The sequence below is a fragment of the Pantherophis guttatus genome, chromosome 2 (assembly GCF_059756535.1).
Source record: "Pantherophis guttatus breed Tessera chromosome 2, ASM5975653v1, whole genome shotgun sequence".
NCBI classification, from domain to species: Eukaryota; Metazoa; Chordata; class Lepidosauria; order Squamata; family Colubridae; genus Pantherophis; species Pantherophis guttatus.
This window is the reverse complement of record NC_142064.1, coordinates 10625001-10645524: the sequence shown is the minus strand read 5'-3', so window position 1 is coordinate 10645524 and position 20524 is coordinate 10625001. Positions and strand designations below refer to the sequence as shown.

At 44.8% G+C, this 20524-nt stretch overlaps 1 protein-coding gene across 2 annotated transcripts in view; it reads left to right on the top strand.

Moving 5' to 3' along the window:
• The first annotated feature begins 2418 nt into the window (after window positions 1–2418).
• The window catches only part of ST8SIA5 (ST8 alpha-N-acetyl-neuraminide alpha-2,8-sialyltransferase 5), a 47964-nt gene continuing 29858 nt past the window's right edge, over window positions 2419–20524 (top strand). The window contains exon 1 of one of the 2 annotated variants that reach the window (XM_060690773.2): window positions 2419–3110. In XM_060690773.2, coding sequence (XP_060546756.2) covers window positions 2980–3110 — 131 coding nt within the window. In that variant the 5' untranslated portion in view covers window positions 2419–2979. The remainder of the gene's footprint in view (window positions 3111–20524) is intronic. The other variant, XM_060690774.2, reaches the window with a different exon arrangement.

Here is a 20524-nt window from a genome sequence, read left to right as displayed (position 1 = left end):
CCTCTTGAAAAAAAGGACCCTTGGGACTGAACCTGAATCCCGAAGAGGAACACTATGAGTGAACGTGATGTGGTCATCATCAGGCCAGCCATGGGACAGAATACAACCAAAGTGCAAATTGTGCTCAACTTACAACCATTCGCTTAGTGTGCTCATAGTTACAACGGGACTGAGAAAAGTTACTTACAACCCCTCCTCGCACTAACAACCATCATGTGATCAAAATTTAACAAACTGGCATGTGTTTAGACATATTAGAATAACTGAGTTGGAAGGGACCTTGGAGGTCTTCTAGTCCAACCCCCTGCTTAGGCAGGAAACCTTTAGCATTTCAGACAAACAGAGCCTTGGTAGTACAGTGGTCTAAAGCACCCTGTTATTAAGACCAGCTGCCAGGGCCGGATTTAGATGAAAAGAGGCCCTAGGCTATTCCACTTACGAGGCCCTTTCATCTATAGTGAAAGTGTAATTTTAATTTTGCTAACAATTTGAATGTAGGGAATGTAGGCCCCTCTTGATCTTGAGGCCCTAGGCTGAAGCCTAGTTAGCCTATAGGAAAATCCGGCCCTGCCAGCTGCCTGCAATTACTGCAGGTTCGAATCTTGCCAGGCTCAAGGTTGACTCAGCCTTCCATCCTTTCTAAGGTAGGTAACTTGAGGACCCAGTTTGTGGGGGCAATAAGCTGACTTTGTATAAATATACAAAAGTATGAAGGCTATTGCTTAACGCATTGTAACCGCCCTGAGTCTCCGGAGAAGGGCGGCATATAAATCAAATTAAAAAAAAATGGTTATCCAATCTCTTCTTAAAAACATCCAGTGTTGGAATATTCACAACAATATTTCTGGAGGCAAGTTGTTCCACTGATTAATTGTTCTCACTGTCAGGAAATTTCTCCTTAGTTCTAGGTTGCTTCTCTCCTTTATGAGTTTCCACCCATTCGTTCTTGTCCTGCCCTCAGGTGCTTTGGAAAATAGTTTAACTCCCTCTTCTTTGTGGCAGCCCCTGAGATATTGGAACACTGATATCATATCACCCCTAGTCCTTCTTTTCATCAGACTAGACATACTCAGTTCCTGCAACTGTACTTTGTATGTTTTAGCCTCCAGTCTCCTAATCATCTTTGTGGCTCTTCTCTGCACTCTTTCTAGAATCTCAACATCTTTTTTACATCGTGGCGACCAAAACTGGAAGCAGGATTCCAAGTGTGGCCTTACAATTTACAACGGCTGCAACATTCTGGGGTCATATGATTGCCACTTGTGACCCCCCCCCCCGTGTTGACTTCCATCCAGGCAAGTCAAAGGGGGATTCGCTTACCAACCAAATGATCATGTTGTAGCAGCTGCAGCGATTCGCTTAACAATTGTGGCAAAAAAGGTGGTAAAATGGGGCGCGAGTCACTTAACTAGCCCTGGTGGTGCAGTGGTTAGAATGCAGTATTGCAGGCTGACTCTGCTCACTGCCAGGAGTTCGATCCCGACACGGCTCAAGGTTGACTCAGCCTCCCATTCTTCCAAGGTCAATAAAATGAGGACCCAGATTGTTGGGGGCAATAGGCTGACTCTGTAAACCGCTTAGACAGGGCTGTAAAAGCACTGTGAAGCGGTATATAAGTCTAAGTGCTACTGCTCTTCCTTCCTTCTTTCCTTCCTTCCATGGTGGCGCAGTGGTTAAAGTGGTTAAAGTGCAGTATTGCAGGCAAACTCTACCCACAGCCAGGAGTCCGATCCTGACTGGCTCATAAGTTAAGCGAATCCGGCGTCCCTGCTGACTTTGCCGGTCTGAACGTCACAAAAAAAGGGAGAATCTCACGAGGTCGGGACACTGCAACCGGTCATAACTACGAGTCGGTTGCTAAGCGTCCGAATTTTGCGTCGGGTGACCTTGGGGAACCGCCACAACGGTCATTCAGCGTGAAAAAAAAACCGGTCCTTGGAGTCCTTTCTTTTGGGGCCCCAAACGGTCACTAAACGGACTGTTGTAAGTCGAGGACCCTCTGTAAAACACCTCAAAACGTTGGACGGAGACGTGGGTGGCTGGGAAAGAGGGCCTTTGAACATATGTTTGTGTGTGTGTTTGTGTTTGTGTTTGTGTGTGTGTGTGTGTGTGTATGACACACAAAATCCTTGAAAGTCTCCCGGCCTGCGCGCGTGTCCAGCCGGTTTTCCTCAGAGCTTCGGCGAAGCACAGCGCGGCGTTCCCGCGTCCTTGAAGGGAAGGCGCGGCGACCTTGCTTCGCTTTCTCCGAGGTTGGACGGGGCGGGGAAGGCGAGGAGGGGGCGAGGAGAAGCCGGCGGAAGGCGGGAGAGAGGAGGCATCGCCGAGACAGGAGACTGAGGAGCCAGCTTCCCTCCCGCCAAACGAGACCCTCCCCCGGCCTCCCTCCCTCCCTCTCCCTCCCTCCCGTCCGCCTTTAGACGCGGCTCAGAGCGTCGCCGCGGCGAACTGCGGCTTTCCGCGTCCCCCCTCCGGCCGCCCTTCCTTTGTCAGCCAGCCGGTCCGGCCACGGAGGACGCCGAGCCGGCTGCCTCCCACCAGGCGTTGGGGGTTGAAAACGGGGTTCGGCAGCCGGCGGCCACTTTGGGACTCGCTTGGCCGGTCTTCGCGCCTGCTTGGCTTCTTCTCCCGGGGAGAAAAGCAGCAGCAGCAGCAGCGTCGCCGTCGCCGCCTTCCACGGCGGCCGCGCCGGTGCCGGCGGGGAAGAAAGGACTCTCACGCTCAGCCGGCGCTTTTCCACGCGGCCCGCGGAAGTTTCCACGGGGGTGACTGGGAGCGCCCATCGCGGCTCCGCGCCGTCCGGGTTCTCCGGCGCGATGCGGGGTCGCCGCGTCCTTGGCTTTCGCGCTCCTCTGGGGCGCCCGAGCGGTTCCACCGGCCGCTTGCCCGTCCCGCTGCCCGAATAACGGCTTGGGCTCTGTGGATTGACCGTGAACGGATTTAAAGCTTCCTTTCGCCTCCTCCGCGCCCTCCGCCAGGATGGGCTACACCGACCCGACTTTCAACCGGGATTTGCTGGGCAACCGAAGTTTGCTGTTCATTTTCATCTGCGCCTTCGCCGTGGTCACCTTGCTGCAGCAGATCCTGTACGGGAGAAACTATCTGAAGAGGTAAACGGGGAAAGAAGAAAAGAGAGAGAGAGAGAGAAAAAAAAGAGAAGATCCTTGTTTGCATTCCCACGACCCCTTTAAACCTGGGTTAAGCCATCCTTGCTTGGCTTTCCCCCAGGATTTGAAATCCTTCAGAGAAGGAACCAAAAGGGAGGGTGCACCATGAGAAACAAGCCCCCTTCTCTAGATTAGACAAGGATGCTGTGATGCGTTTCCCTTTGGCCTTGGTTAGTGGTCACCTTGGTTTGTTCCAGTTTGTGGTGCGACCGGACGAGCCATTTGGTCCATCATCTCTCAGCGGTAAAGCCAGGTTGGGCACAGAGTGTCCTGGAGAAAACCCATCTGTGGTCATTAACCTTCAATTGATAGCCGCCATTCAAACCGTACCAGCGTGTTGCATGAGCCAGAAAATGGCTTAGTTAATTCAGTAACCAAGTTAGACATACCCCTGTGAAGCGATTAGTACTGTATATATGTGTTGTGGAAGTGTGTTGTTTGAATCTCCCCAGGCTCAAGGTTGACTCAGCCTTCCATCCTTTCTAAGGTAGGTAAATTGAGGACCCAGTTTGTGAGGGCAATAAACTGACTTTGTATAAATATACAAAAGTATGAAGGCTATTGCTTAACGCATTGTAGATGCGGAGACGCATCCTGAGTCTCCAGAGAAGGGCGGCATATAAATCAAATAAAAAAAAAAAGTGCCCAAGCTTTATTTAGAATAGAATAGAATAGAATTTTTTATTGGCCAAGTGTGATTGGACACACAAGGAATTTGTCTTTGGTGCAGATGCTCTCGGTGTACATAAAAGAAAAGATACATTCATCAAGAATCATAAGGTACAACACTTAATGATAGTCATAGGGAGCAAATAAGCACTCAAATCATATTAGGAAGCAGTCAATATAAATCATACAGATACAAACAACAAGGTTATAGTCGTACAGTCATAAGTGGGAGGAGATGGGTGATAGGAACGATGAGAAGATTAATAGTAGTGCAGACTTAGTTAATAGTTGACAGTGTTGAGGGAATTATTTGTTTAGCAGAGTGATGGTTTTCGGGGGGAAAACTGTTCTTGTGTCTAGTTGTTCTGGTGTGCAGTGCTCTATAGCATCGTTTTGAGGGTAGGAGTTGAAACAGTTTATGTCCAGGATGTGAGGGGTCTGTAGATATTTTCACAGCCCTCTTTTTGACTCGTGCAGTATACAGGTCCTCCGTGGAATTTAAATTGGTTCGATTCCTCCCTAAGTCTTGTGGACAATGCACTGAGGCACAAATCACTGAAGGCTTTTGTGGTGCCTTGCAAGACAACAGTGTGTGTCACCTCGAGCGAAATAGTCCGTGGAAGCTATGGCTTGCCAAGATGACACAAGACTCTTGCTGGATTGTTAAGGGGCTAAGAGGGTTACTGCCCAGGAAAGCTTGTAACTCCAAGCATTCAACGGAAAACCTTTTTGGTTCAGTTGCGGTTCAGTTGTGTTCAAATGTGGTTGGGTTGTAGCTGCTGCTGTCTTTCCACTTAGAATAAGAAGGGATCAAATGGCTATTTTTTTTAAAAAAAAAAACAGAGTAACTGTGTGACATTGCTGTGTGTAAATAGATACTATTGACGCATCAGGGGAAATGGTTGGCTTGGACTTGCAATTCTGCCAACTGCACAGAAAAGGCCGTTGGGGTTCCTGATTGGGCACAAAAAGAGCCTAACTCTTGATTTATGGATCTGGCAAAGAAGATAAAACATGTCCAGGATTTCATTGTTAAGACCTACTTTGCAAAATGCGGATCCCTTTGAGCTTCTCGGTTGGGGGAGTCACGGAAGTCATCCTCCTCGTTAGCAAAGGAGTAACTTAAAAGCATTTGGGGTGCTAAAAATAAAATCTTCCTTCACTTGACCTTAGCTCTTAGTAGCTGTAGAGAGTAGTGATCTACTGTATATTCACCCCTGTTTAGTTACTTTTCTTTTTCTTTCTTTCTTTCTTTCCTTCCTTCCTTCCTTCCTTCCTTCCTTCCTTCCTTCCTTCCTTCCTTCCTTCCTTCCTTCCTTCCTTCCTTCCTTTTTCTTTCTTTCTTTCTTTCTTTCTTTCTTTCTTTCTTTCTTTCTTTCTTTCTTTCTTTCTTTCTTTCTTCCTTCCTTCCTTCCTTCCTTCCTTCCTTCCTTCCTTCCTTCCTTCCTTCCTTCCTTTCTCAGGGCTGTAAAGCACTGTGAAGTGGTATACGTATATGTATAAGTGCTATTGCCCTTCCTTCCTTCCTCCCTCCCTCCCTCCCTCCCTCTCCTTTTGTTCTTCCATCTCCTTTTTTCTCTCTCCTATACCATCTTTCAGTTTCCCCCTCCCTCCCTCCCTTCTTTCCTTCTTTTTTGACCTACTCAAGTGTTATGTTGAAAAAAACATTCCTGCTTTTTTTTCTCTGATCACATTGGATAAGAGAATTTGCTTTTGAAATGTTCTTCAGAAGAGAAGGGTATTTCAGGAATATTTCTCAGGCACAGAGTGGATCGAAGATTCTTTAGAGCAGGCAGTTGGCAATTTTTGGTGTGGATTTCAACTCCCAGAATTCCCCAGGAAGCTATGTTGGCTGGGGAATTCTGGGAGTAGAAGTCCAGACATCTTAAATTTGCCAAGGTTGGGAAGTTTTGCTTTAGAGGGCTAATGAATATGTGGGAATGCGTACCTACCTTTATTAAATCTGCTCTCCCACAGTCTGTAGTATCCAGGGCCTACCATTAAAATCCTAAGAAAAGAAAAGCTCTTTTTAGGACTTTCCCAAAGGAGAAAGGTCATAGCAGGGTGATAGAAACAGAGCTCAGAGAAACACCATCTAGAAAAGTAGGAAAAAAATTATCAGGCAAAGAAAAAGAAAGATGAGGGAGACCAGGGGTGAAATGCTACCGGTTTGGACCAGTTCGACCGAACCGGTAGCGATGGCAGCGGGTGGTTCAGAGAACCGGTAGCGATGGCAGCGCGAGGCTCCGCCCTCCTGCCCGGTCGTCATTATTTCCTGGTTTTAACCAGGAAGTAACCTGTTTATTACCCTCTGTGCATGCGCAGAAAGGTTTGCGCATGTACAGTGGGTCCGTGTGTGCATGTGATGCGCACGGGTGGCATGTGCACTTCCGAACTGGTAGGAAAGGTAAGTAGATTTCACCCCTGGGGGAGACCCAAAATTCAGGCTGGTGTGGGCTGAATCCCATGGCTTAGTTTGAACCAATATCATAGAAATGAAGAAGTTATGGAGAATTAGACCGAAGCACTTCATATCCTGGGTCCCATCTTGGAACCTATTTGTGATGAGTAAAATGCATTGATTAGATGTGATTAGTACTGGTTGGCGGCATGGGCTGTGGAAGATGGGTTTCCAAGAAATCAAATGAAATGAAGTAGTTCCGTTCAGAGGCCCAAGAATGAACTTTTCAAGGACACTCTAGTCCACCCTAATTTCCCACCCTGTTAAGGGACCCAGCAACCCTTGTCCCATTTATTTATTTTATTTATTTATTGGTTCGATTTATATGCCCCCCTTCTCCGGAGACTCAGGGCGGCTTACAATGCGTTAAGCAACAGCCTTTATACTGTTTGTATATACCTGCTTAGTAGGGCTTTTGCCCCCCCCCCTAAGCAGTGTTCTTTTTTATATAAATCTTATTGCCCCCATAATCCGAGTCTTCATTTTACCTACCTTGGAAGGATGGAAGGCTGAGTCAACCTTGAGCCTGGTGAGATTTGAACTTGCAGTAATTGCAGGCGGCTGGTGCTACTTAACAGCACTTTAGTCTGCTGCGCCACCAAGGCTCTTGGACCATTGAGTCATCTCCTTCAAAAGAGAGAGGGCAGAGGACTCCTGGTTCCTTGGGTTGGGATTTTCTCATGAAGTTGGTTTTGTTCTGTCATAAAGTCTCCTGAATCCTCCTGAATCTTCTAAATTCTAACTCTTGGATACATTAGAACAGGGGTGTCAAACTCAATTTCATTGAGGACCCCATCAGGGCTGTGGTTGACCTCAGTGGGGGGGGGGGCAGGCAGGCGTGGTCGACTGGGTGTGTGTGGGCAACTGGGTGGGTGTGGCCAGCTTCATGCCACTCACTGGGCGTGACCGACTGGGTGGGCGTGGCCAGCTTGATGCCAGCCACTCCCCAAACTGCTTCGTAGACCAGGCCGAAGCGCCATGGTCCAGCCTCTTACATTTTCCAGGCCGGCCCCGCAGGCTGGATCTGACCACCTTCTGGGCTGAATCCAGCCCGTGGGCCTTGTGTTTGACATCCCTGCATTTGTTGTGGCCCGTCAGTGGCCTGTGCGGATTGTAGCTGATTCTGACAGTGAGGAGGCTGGTGTGGTGCTGTGCCAGCAGCCTGTGCAGCTGGCACTCAAGTCGGACAGTGAGGAGGCTGGAGAAGATGTGGTGCCAGAGGCAGGGATTCAGCCAGGGCCTTCAGAACCTCCAGAAGCTCTGTTAAGTGAAGAGGACAAAGGAGGAGGAGCCTCTTCTCGATGCACGGGCGCGCAGAGCTGCCAAAAGGCAGGAATGGCTCCTCAGGAGGAGGTCCCCTCGAGAGTAAGGCTTGGGACTAATTGGCCACTCCCCTAGCCTATTTAAGGAGGAATGCCGACGGAAGCAATTTGCAGGGAACAACTTTAGTTCGCTCTACTTCACTTCTGAATTCTCTGCAAATTGCTTCTGGGCTTTCTGCCAACCTTAGTAAGATTGAGATTACGTTATCTTTGGTTTCTTGTAGGCTGTTAAGAAAGTTTATTAACAGCCTTTGTTTTGAAAAAGACTGAGTTATTTTAGTAAATTAAGTTTTGTACAAACTTTGTGTGTGCTGTGTTCTTATGGATCCGTAACTGGGGCAGAACAGCATTTGAATGTATAAAACAAATAGTGTAGCGTATATGAGAAGATAAATCTGTAGGAGGCTTTAAGATAAATTCCTGGGATACAGGTATGGTAGTAGTCCTCAACATATAACTATTCATTTAGTGACCACTTGAAGCTACAGCAGCACTGGAAAAAAATGCAACTTATGACCAGTTTTCACACTTATGATCGTTGCAGTACCCCTGTGGTCACATGATCAAAATTCGAGAGCTTAGTAACTGGCAGGTAATTATGACAGTGTTCTGACCTAGGCTTCCTTTATCTCCCTTGACACGCTGCCAAAGACCTAATTGGCAATTAGCTTTGCAAGGCCACACGGAGTACAGAGTCAAAACGGAGCTTCAGAATTTAAACTGACCAGAACGAACAAAGTTGCTTCCTCCAAAGGCTCACGTGCCTTTGCTCCTCCTTTATGTCTTATGGGAGGGGCCAATCATCTCCAAGCCCTACTCCCGAGTCATCCCTTTTGTCTTAATTGTTCTTGCCTTCTGGCAGCTCTGCGCATGCGCACACTGGGAACAGGCTCCCCATTCCTCTGCCTCGCTGATGTCTGACTCTGGAGGCTCCAGAGGCAGCACATAACTTCCAGATGGCCCTGGCCCCCTCTCTGCCTCCAAAGCAGAGCCCTCATCCGAGCCTTCCCCAGACTCCAGGACTGGCCCATGTTCCTCCCCAGCCTCCTCATGTCTGACTCTGCTGCCAGCTCCGCAGGCCGGTGGCAGACCACAACAGACAGTTGCGCTGTCCTGGGGTTACGTGATCACCATTTGCTATCTCCTCAGCCGGCTTCTGGCAAGCCAAGTCAATGGAAGAAGACAAATGGGCTTAACAGCCACACGATTCGTTCAACAACTGTAGCGATTCACTTAACAATTGCCTTAAAAGGTCGTAAAATGCAGCACAATTCACTTAACAACTGAAATTTTGGGCTCAGTTGTGGTTGTAAGTTGAGAACTGCCTGCATCTATTTGGAAGGATGTTCAAATTGCCCGTCTATGGAGTTTTGCAGAAGCAAATAGGGATTCTCAGCAGGGTGGATTCGATTTAAATCAGCTCGATTTAAATCACGATTTAAATCTCGATTTAAATCACTAGTAAAAAGGCTTGTTTTAAATCAACTCGATTTAAATCACGATTTAAATTACGATTTAAATCACTAGCAAAAAGGCTTGATTTAAACCAACTCGATTTAAATCATAATTTTTAAAGAGCAGCTGTCATCTCTGTCCCGCAGCAGCTTCTCCTTTGACCCGCTGTTGACTCACCGACAGTCCCAATATTGCAGAATGCGCAGCCTCCTGCTCCATAACTAAGCTCCATTTCATGCTGAATAAACTAAATTATTAATGTATGTTAAATAGAAAACTATCTTTAAATAGATTTTTTTACTCCAAAAGCATTTTATTAAAATAAATTTGATATAAATAAAAAAAAAATCCAATTTAAAATTTAAAAATCCATTTAAAAATTAAAAAAAATCATCGGTTTTTATCCAGCCTGTTCTTAAGTCTCATAGACCCACAATGACTTTCCAAATATCTTTATAATCAATTAAAATCCTTCCAGAAAAACAACCAGTCACCTTCAGTTTAATGCCACCCCAAAACTATTTTTGGTGGGATTAATGCAGTAACAATCACATCAATCTGACAAATTTGGGTTGCAGGAGCTTCGTTTCTGGGCAAACATCCTTTGGATCTCCCTTGATATAATGTCTGCAATTCAGGCTTTCCCTTCCCTTGCAACACGCATGATCTGATCCATGGAGGAACAAGGATTTACAGGATGGTAGAAGTAGACTCCAACTGTCTGTCTACGGTTGAAGGAAATATTGGTATGAGCTCTGTTGGCTGAGTTACCGTATGTGAAGATGATGTCAAAGAGGGGAAGGGGCTGAAAGCCAGTTTGATGTAGTGATTAAGATGCCGGCCTAAAAACCAGGAGACCCTGAGTTCGAGTCCTGCCTTAGGCATGTGAGCCAACTGGTGGAATTTGGACCAATCACCAGGAGACTGTGAGTTCTAGTCCTGCCTTAGGCATCAAAGCCGGCTGGATGACTCTGGGCCAATCACCAGGAGATGGTGAATTCTAGTCCCGCCTTAGGCATCAAAGCCAGCTGTGCAATCTTGAGCCCAAAATTACTGTTGCTAAGTGAAACAATTGTTAAATGAATTTTGCTTCATTTTACGACCTTTCCTGCCGCTTATCGTAAGTGAATCACAGCAGTTGTTAAGTCAGTAACGTGGTCATTAAGTGAGTATGGCTTCCCCAATGGTTTTGTTTATCAGAAGGTCGCAAAAGGGGATTAACATGAACCCAGGGACTCTGCAACCATCATAAATATGAGTCCGTTGCCAAGCGCCTGAATGTTGATCACGTGGCCGTGGGGATGCAGCAAAGGTCATAAGTGTGAAAAACGGTCATTAGTCACTTCTTTCAGTGCCGTTGTAACTTGGAACAGTCACTAAACAAAGCACTATTTGTAAACGCATAGGGAGTTTCCTATGCAATGTATTTTAATCAGTTATTAAATGAAATAAGATTTTGCCAAGGTGCTAACTTTGTGTAATTCGTTGAAGGGCGGCCCTTGCATTCCACTTAGTACTCCACCGTCATCCTTATTCAGTTCCAATTCTGCATTCCTGGTTTACAGGGTTATGCAGGAATGTTGGTTAGAAAAAAATCCATGAAGAATTTTCCAAAATGGGGATTTTTCTACTTTGGGGAAGTTGGACAGTTTTGAAGGGGATATGATATTTCCTTTTTTTTTTTTTCCTGGTGATTCTTCTAAAAATTGAGAGGCTGCTTATTAATTTGTGGTCTATTGCCTAACAGTGTTTCCAGCATTCCAGTAGAAACAACTTTCCTCCAGCACTTATTTTCTTTGAACACCAGGATCATATCACACTAAATAAGCTAATTTTTTAAAATATCAAATGATACTTCTGGAGACTGTAGATATTGATCTGAAAATGATAATTTAAATCATGTTCCTTTTCAGAGAAAAAAAATTCCAGAACATTTTTTGATTCACAATCTTCCAGAAATGCCACATCTGCAGTCAATGCATGAATTAACCTTATCATTAGAGCAGTGGATATGATGCTCAAAAGATGTTTTGAAATGTGCATGCAGGGTGGATAAAAATCAATGATTTTTATAAAAAAATCAAAAAAATCAGATTTTTTAAAATTTAAATTGGATTTTTTTGATTTAAATCGGATTTTTTTGATTTTTATCGAATTTATTTTAATAAAAACCTTTTGGGGTAAAAATCTATCGCAAGATAGTTTTCTATTTAAGATATATAAATAATTTAGTTTATTCAGCATGAAATGGAGCTTAGTTATGTAGCATGAGGCTGTATATTCTGCAACACTGGGACTATCGGTGAGTCAACAGTGGGTCAAAGGAGTAGCAGAGATGACCGTTGCTCTTTAAAAATTACGATTTAAATCGAGTTGATTTAAATCAAGCCTTTTTACTAGTGATTTAAATCATGATTTCAATTGTGATTTAAATCAACTCGATTTAAATCAAATCCACCCTGGTTCACATCCAACTAAACTAGATCCAAGTGCGTCAAAACTGAGATTTAGTACAGTGGGAGAACCTAGCCTTACATTACAGTGTTTAGGATAGAATTCCAGTAGATGAAATTCTCAAATAGGTCCAAGAAACCACCCTTAAAAAAGCAAATACTACTAAAAGAGCAAATATTAGTACCGCTTTAACTGGAATACTGCATCCGGTTTTGGTCACCACGTTATAAAAAAAAAAGATGTTGAGACTTTGGAAAAAGTGCAAAAAAGAGCAACTAAGATGATTAGGGGACTGGAGGCTAAAACATATGAAGAACGGTTGCAGGAACTGGGTGTGTCTAGTTTAATGACAAGAAGGACCAGGGGAGACATGATAGCAGTGTACCAATATCTCAGGGGCTGCCCCAAAGAAGAGGGAGTCAAGCTCTTCTCCAAAGCACCTGAAGGCAAGACAAAAGAAGCAATGGATGGAAACGAATCAAGGAGAGAAGCAACCTAGAACTAAGGAGAAATTTCCTGACAGTTAGAACAATTAATCAATGGCACGACTTGCCTCCAGAAATTGTGAATGTTCCAACATTGGAAGTTTTTAAGAAAAGATAGACAGCCACTTATCTGAAATGGTATAGGGCTGTGATGGCAAACCTATGGCACGCGTGCCCAAAGTGGCATGCAGAGCTATATCGTCTGGCACGCGCGGCATCGCCCGTTCCTCTTCCGGGTTTCTGGTGCGCATGCGTGCGTGATGATCAGCTGGCAATTCTGCATGTGGCAGTGCTGGAAACTAGAAGAGCTGGTCTTCCATTTTCCTGCATGAACATGAGTGCCAGCCAGCTGATCGTCGCATGCACATGCGTGCCAGAAACCCGGAAGAGTAGCTGGCTGAAACCGGAAGTTCAGTAGCTGAAACCGGAAGTTCATCTTCGGGCGCGCGCATGCCAGGGGTGGGTTCTACTTACCTTTACCACTGGTTCGCAACGGGATCGCACGCGTGCGTTGGCTTCGCTCGCGTACGCGCCTTGCTTCTGCGCATGTGCAGATTGCTGATGACGACATCCGGGGCGGTGGGCGGGACCTCCCGCTGGTTTTACTACTGGTTCTTGTGAACCGATCCACTACTGGCACATGCGCCCTGGGCAGCTACTCTTCCGAGTTGTGGCCCAGACGCTCATGCGCTCCCTTTTTGGCACTCGATGCCAAAAAGGTTTGCCATCACTGGTATACGGTCTCCTGCTTGAGCAGTGGGTTGGTCTAGAAGACCTCTGAGGGTCCTTCCAGCTCTATTCTGATTGATACAAATAGAGGCACTGCGTGTTCTTTCAGATTTGCTCCCATTAAAGCACTGTGGGTTCTTTCAGTAATGCTAATGCCAGCTGCAGATGCTCCGTTTTGATCAGATTGCCGTCACAGGAGCTGACAATCCAGCTGAAAGGCGCTGCTGGCATGTAATGATTTCTCTTTAATTGTAATTTCGGCAATTATAAAACAAGCTGTCTCCAGATGCAACCAAGGGAGTAAATTGAAATTCAGGACAAAAGAGGCAGGACTATGACAATAATAATAATGTCCATGGATACCAACCTTTTTAAAAATACATCTGAGTCACCATGTGTAGTTCTGGTCACCCCGATATATAAAAAAGATGCAGAGACACTAGAAAGTGTGCAGAGAAGAGCAACGCAGATGATAAGGAGTCTGGAGCAGTGGTTGGGTTGTCCCCGGTTCGCACCGGTTCTATAGAACTGGTAGTAAAACCGGCAGGAGGCTCCACCCACTGACCCTGACGTCATCAAAACGCTTCTGCGCTTGCGCAGAAGAGAGAGCACGCGAGTGAGCGAAGCAAGCGCGCATGTGCGGCCCCGTTGCAAACCCCTGGTCTGGAGGCTAAATGAATGCTTGAGGGAGCTAGATATGGATGTACAGGTAAGTCCGCAACATACGACCCAAAATTGAGGCCAAAATTTCTGGTGCTAAGCAAGGCAGTTGTTAAGTGAGTTTTGCCCCATTTTACGACCTTTCTTGCCACAGCCGTTAAGTGAATCACTACCGTTAAAATAGTAATACGGTTGTTAATTGAATCCCGCTTCCCCTTTGACTTTACTTGTAAGAAGGTCGCAAAAGGGGTTCATGTGACCCCAGGACACTGCAACCGTCATAAATACGAGTCAGTTGTCAAGCATCTGGATTTTTAACACGTGGATCATGGGGATGCCACAGTTGTCGTAAGTATGAAAAACGGTCATAAGTCACTTTTTCAGTGCTGTTAGAATTTCAAACGGTCACTAAATGACCTGTTGTAAGTCGTGGCCTACCTCGACTTACAACGGTTGCTATACTATACCAAATATTATATACCAATTACAAGTAATCCTTGACTTATCACAGTTCGTTTAGTAACCGTTTGAAGTTACCACGGCACTGAAAAAAAGTGACTTATGACCATTTTTCACACTTACGACCATTGCAGCATCCCCATGGTTATGTGATTTACATTGAATGCTTGACAACTGACTCGTAGTCATAACGGTTGCAGTGTCCCTGGGTTATGGGATCAGCTTTTGCAACCTTTTTGACAAGCAAAATCAATGGGGAAGCCAGATTCACTTAACAACCGTGTTAATAATTTAAGAACTGCAGTGATTCACTTAACAAATGTGGCAAGGAAAGTCGTAAAATGGGGGTGAATTTGTTAAGTGAGCTTCAGAAATTTGTTAAGTGAGCTTTAGCAACATAAATTTTGGGGCTCAATTGTTGTAGTAAGCCGAGGACTAAATGCGATGTCTCAGCTGTTAAAGACGCTGAGCTTGTCAGCTGGAGAGCTCACAGCCCAGGTTCAAGACCTGAGTGCCAAATAACAGGGAGAGCTCCTGTTCCTTGCTCCAGCTCCTGCCTATGTAGCAGTTCGAAAGCATGCAAATGCGAGTAGATAAATAGGCACCACTTCAGTGGGAATGTAACAGCGTTCTGTATTCCTTGGCATATAAGTCATGTTGGCTACAAGACCATGGAAATGTGTTTGGATAACACTGGCTCCCTCAGCCAAGAAACGGAGATGTGCAGTGTCCCCTAGAGTTAGAAACACAATTGGACAGTGGAAATCTTGAGCTTTAAATCAACTATGTCTAGATTCGTCTGAACCATACTGAAAAACAGCTGGGTAACCTTCGGCCAGTCACTCACCTCACAGGGTTGTTGTGATGGAGAAAATAGGAGGAGGAGAGTTTTTGGATATGTTCGCTACCTTGAGTTCAGGGGTGGGTTCTACTTACCTTTACTACCGGTTCACAATGGGGCCGCGCGCATGCACAGGAGCTTCCTGATGACGTCGGGGTCAGTGGGCGGAGCCTCCCGCCGGTTTTACTACCGGTTCTATAGAACCGGTCCGAACCAGGGGCAACCCACCACTGCTTGAGTTATATGTAAAAATAATAAAAGTGGGATTAAAATAAAATAACAAATAATACAGTATAGTACAATACAATACAATACAATACAATACAATACAATACAATACAATACAATACAATACAATACAATACAATACAATACACAAGTCTAGCCTATCAAAGAGAAGGATTAGGCATGACATGATAGCAGTCTTCCAAGATTTGAGGGGCTGTCACAGAGAAGAGGGGGGTCAACTTTTTCTCCAAGGCACCACAGGGCTGGACAAGAAATCATGGATTTTTAAAGCTTTTTAAAGAGAGAGATCCAGCCTAGAAGTTTAAATTATCTTGATTGATATCTAAACTATCAATTAATCAATGGAATAGCTTTCCTCCTGGAGTTGTGGGTGCTTCATCACTGGAGGTTTTCAAAAATAAGAGCGGAGAAGCACTTGATTCGGATGGCAGGGGTGTCAAACACAATTTCATTGAGGAGTGCATCAGGATTGTTTTTGACCTTGGGGGTGTGGCCCGGTGGGTGTGGCCAGGGTGGGTGTGGCCAGCTAGATGTCACTCACGTCGGGGGCGTCTGTGGCGGCTCGAGCTCTCTGCCAACGAAAATGGGCTTCTGAGCTCCGTTTTCGGCTGCACGACCTCCTGCAGCCCTCTGCCAGCGAAAATGGAGCTGCACGCAGTCCTCGTGAGCTCCATTTTCGCTGGTAGAGACACTGTGGGTTTGTCCTTCGCTGTTTCCAGGGCAGCCCTGCAGGTCAGATTTAAGTCCTCCACGGACCGGATCTGCCCCCCCCCCAGGCCTTGAGTTTGACACCCTTGGTATAAGGTCTCCTGCCTTGAGTAAGGGGTTGGACTAGAAGACCTCCAAGGTTCTTTCCAGCCTTATGATTCTACATTCTATCAGTCTTAAAAGAGCTTCTTACTCCATACAAGCTGCAAAATTTACAAAAGAGTCTCCGTTGCTTCAGTTGGATGGCTTCTGCTCTTTCCTATTTCTGTCCCCACATGCATTAGTTCGTGTTCCTTCATTCCTCTGCAGATTCTAATGAAATGAAAAGGGTGGTAAGAACAGTTCACACACCCTTGATCAGTGATGTCAGACTAAAGGCATTTGTGCACATGTTCCCAGGTTCACCCTCCCTGCACAGTAGCATTGGGGGTCAATTTATTTTCCAAAGCACCAGAAGGCAGGACATTGTTGTGATCCGCCAGCAGCCTGCGGAGCGGACAGTGAGGAGACTGGGGTGGACAATAGGCCAGTCCTTGAGTCAGGGAAAGGCCCGGACGAGGGCTCTGCATCGGAGGCAGAGATGGGGCCAGGGCCATCTGGGAGCTATGCGCAGACTCCAGAGCTTCCAGAGTTGGACAGCAGAGAGGCAGAGGAACAGGAGGAGCCTGTTCCTAGTGTACGCATGCGAAGAGCTGCCAGAAGGCAGGAGCAGCTGAAGCAAAAAGGACAACTCAGGAGAAAGGCCGGGAGTTGATTGGCCACTCCCATAAAGCTTAAAAGAGCAGCAATGAGCCCGTTGGGTTCTTTGTAGAAAAGCAACGTTGATTCCAGTACTTCTTGTCAACGTCTCTTGAACTTTGTGGGGTTTTTGCCAGGAAAAGCCTTTGGCAGGTTGCCAAAGACATCAAAGTTTGGTGATAAGGCCGACGGACTGGTTATGAAGAATTTTGTTTTGGAGTAATCTGAAAATGAATTAATTCTCAACTGTTGTTGTTGTTGTTGTTGTTGTTGTTGTTGTTGTTGTTATTATTATTATTATTATTATTATTATTATTATTATTATTATATTTGTTTATTTGTTTATTTGTTTATTTATTTAATTTATATATCGCCCTACTCCCAAAGGACTCAGGGCGGTGAACTGCCAAACAGTAAAAATACATAGATACAAAATTTAAAAACAAAGTAAAATCGAATTAAACAATTTGGCCCAAACAGATTAAAACCCCAATCATTTAAAAAACCGATTAAAATTTGCATAATTAAAAAGAGGGAAAAGATTAGGCCAGGTCCGCCTGGTGGAATAAAAAGGTCTTAAGTTTTAATAAAATAAGTTTGTTGAGGACTGAATTGTGTTTGGTAATCACTACTTGGGCCTTGGTCACAACAGACATGAAGCAGTGGGTGGAAACTAATCAAGGAGAGAAGCAACCTAGAACTAAGGAGAAAATTCTCTGACAGTTACAACAATTAATCAGTGGAACAACTTGCCTCCAGAAGTTGTGAATTCTCCAACACTGGAAGTTTTTAAGAAGAAACTGAACAAATATTTGGAATATTTGGAATGTCTGGAATGATAGAGAGTTCTCTGCTTGAGCAGTGGGTTGGACTAGAAAACCTCTAAGGTCCCTTCCAACGCTGTTATGCTCTTATTTGACACGGAGAATATCCCTACTCTAGGTTTCCCGAAGATCAGCACCTCAGCTAACTTGGAAGCTTGTTAATGACAGGAACGTTTTCTTCTGAAGTCACTGGGACTTTGTGTAGCTTCGTTCTTCCCACCTTTGATTTCACAAAATAAAAGCAAAGTAAGCATTAAAGCTGCCAAAAGCGTCAGCACAATATTCCCTTTCGCCCAGAGCTCTGTGTGTAATTTTAATTGTTTCGTTCTAACCTTGAGGTCACTCTTCTAATAGAAGAATCCTTGGTGTGGTTTACAGAAATTGATCCACATCAGTAAAAACTGCCTTGCCACTTTCTCAGAATTTTGATTATGTGACCATGGAAATGCTGCAACGGTCGTAAGGGTGAAAAATGGTCATAAGTTCCCTTTTTTCAGGGCCATTGTAACCTTGAATAGTCACTAAATGAACTGTTGTAAGTCGAGGACTACTGCGGTATAGGGCCTTTTGATTGAGCAGTGGGCTGGACTAGAAGACCTCCAAGGTCCCTTCCAACTCTGCTATTCCATGTTCTAAAAGCCACGTGTTATGGCAGCATCACCAAATGATTTAAAAATCACAATTCCCATTACTTATAACATGAGGTCACGGTGCATATAATATACCCCGCAGAACAGGGGTGAAATCCAGCAGGTTCTGACAGGTTCTGGAGAACTGATAGTGGAAATTTTGAGTAGTTCAGAGAACCGGCAAATACGACCTCTGGCTGACCCCAGAGTGGGATGGGAATGGAGATTTTGCAATATCCTTCCCCCAGGAGTGGGGTGGGAATGGAGGTTTTGCAGTATCCTTCCCCTGGAGCGGGGTGGGAATGGAGATTTTGCAATATCCTTCTCCCAGGAGTGGGGAGGGAATGGGGATTTTGCAGTATCCTTCCCCTGGAGTGGGGAGGGAATGGAGATTTTGCAGTATCCTTCCCCTGCCACGCCCACTGAGCCACGCCCACAGAACCAGTAGTAAAAAAAAATGGATTTTACCACTGCCGTAGAGGTCTAGGCTGGGAGTTACAAGCACAAATTTTCCATCTGTTTTTTTTTCCACCTGGTACATATTATCATCTCCACCTCCCATGACTGGTTTTTTTTTCAGGAGAAAATAATCCCCCAACTCTTCCAAGATTTCTTACTGAGGGAAACGCAGACACAATGCAAGAAAACGTACTAAAAATAATTTCAAGTCTGCTGCCAGCTTCTGTCAAAACATTGGCTATTCCTGTGGAATGGTCCCATGTCAAAGGCAGATGTCGCGTATGCAAATGCTTGGGAAATGTGAAAAATGCTGGCTATTAAAAAAAAGGTTGAGGCGAGGGACCATTCAGGTAGAAGATCGCATTTCAGTAAAACTGGGCCATAACTTTTTTCTTTTTACTTTTAAAGACAGAGAGGAAAGGAATGCGGGTTTTTATACTTGCAGTGCCTTTGGGAAGGGCAAACTTAAAAATATATTCAGCTTCAATAATTCAGTAATACCAAGAGCCTTGGTAGTACAGTGGTCTAAAGCACCCTGTTATTAAGACCAGCTGCCTGCAATTATTGCAGGTTCAAATCTCGCCAGGCTCAAGGTTGTCTCAGCCTTCCATCCTTTCTGAGGTAGGTAAATTGAGGACCCAGTTGTGGGGGCAATAAGCTGACTTTGTATAAATATACAAAAGGATGAAGGCTATTGCTTAGCGCATTGTAAACCGCCCTGAGTCTCCGGAGAAGGGCGGCATATAAATCAAATTAAAAAAAAAAAAAAATCCCAAACACTTGGGAAGCCTTAAATCTCGTATTTCATATCCCTTGTTTTGATTCTATCGACTCCATATACCTTGGCTTTATTTTTCTTGAAATTAAGTTTCAATGTTGATACTTGTTACTCATTTCCCTCTCAGTTGCTGGATATCCAATTTAGAGTCCTAAAAATGGCCACCCTATTTATTTATCAACTTTGCTTTATTTTTCATGAAATTAAATTTCAGCGTTGATAGTTGTTAACTCATTTTCCTCTCAGTAAGTGTCCTAAAAATGGCCACCCTATTTATTTATCAATTAGCTTTATATCAGAGGTCGTCAAACTTGGCAGCTTTAAGACTTGTGGACTTCAACTCCCAGAATTCTCCAGCCAGCATCCATCCAGCATAGCTGGCTGGAGAATTCTGGGAGTTGAAGTCCACAAGTCTTAAAGCTGCCAAGATTGAAGACCTCTGCTTTATATCTTGCTTTGTTTGGGGGGGGGGTGTCAGGAGCAGAACGCAGGGTATATACTGTATATTGCCCTTTTTGCCATGTATCTCTGCAACAGGAAAGCTGAGAGGTAGATTTGGCTAAAAGACCGATCCAGAGTCATCCATCCAGCTTTCATGCCTTAGGGAGGACTGCAACCTGGATCTTTCCTATGCCAGACTGATACCTTCACCAGAACATCCCACAGAGTAGCTGAGAGAGAGGGACTGGTCCAAGGTTCCTCAGAGAACTTCCAGAGGACTGGAATTTGGATTTTCCTGCTCTTAGTCCAGGATCCTCACCAACTGCACCCTAAAATTTTAGGCTGAGAGGGAGGTAGGGATTATCTCAGAAAGACTCGAGCAACAAATTAAATAAATTTAAATAAATAAATAAATAAACTTGCATGGTTAAAGGACAGCTTGAAATCTGTCTGTCTGTCTGTCTGTCTGTCTGTCTGTCTCCATCCATCCATCATCTAAAACCCATCCATCTATCAACTATATACTCATTCATCATCCATCTATCCAATCATCCATCAATTATCCATCCATCCATCATCTATCTATCTATCTATCTATCTATCTATCTATCTATCTATCTATCTATATCTATCTATCTATCTATCTATCTATCTATCTATCTATCTATCTATCTACCTACCTACCTACCTACCTACCTACCTACCTACCTACCTATCATCCATCCATCCATCCATCATCCATCCATCAACTATCTACTCATTCATCATCCATCCATCCATCCATCCATCCATCCATCCATCCATCCATCCATCATCTCTCTCTCCATCCATCCATCCTTTATCTATCTACCCATATCTATCTATCTATCTATCTATCTATCTATCTATCTATCTATCTATCTATCTATCTATCTATCTATCCATCCATCCATCATCCGTCCATCCATCATCTATAACCCATCCATCTATCAACTATCTACTCATTCATCATCCATC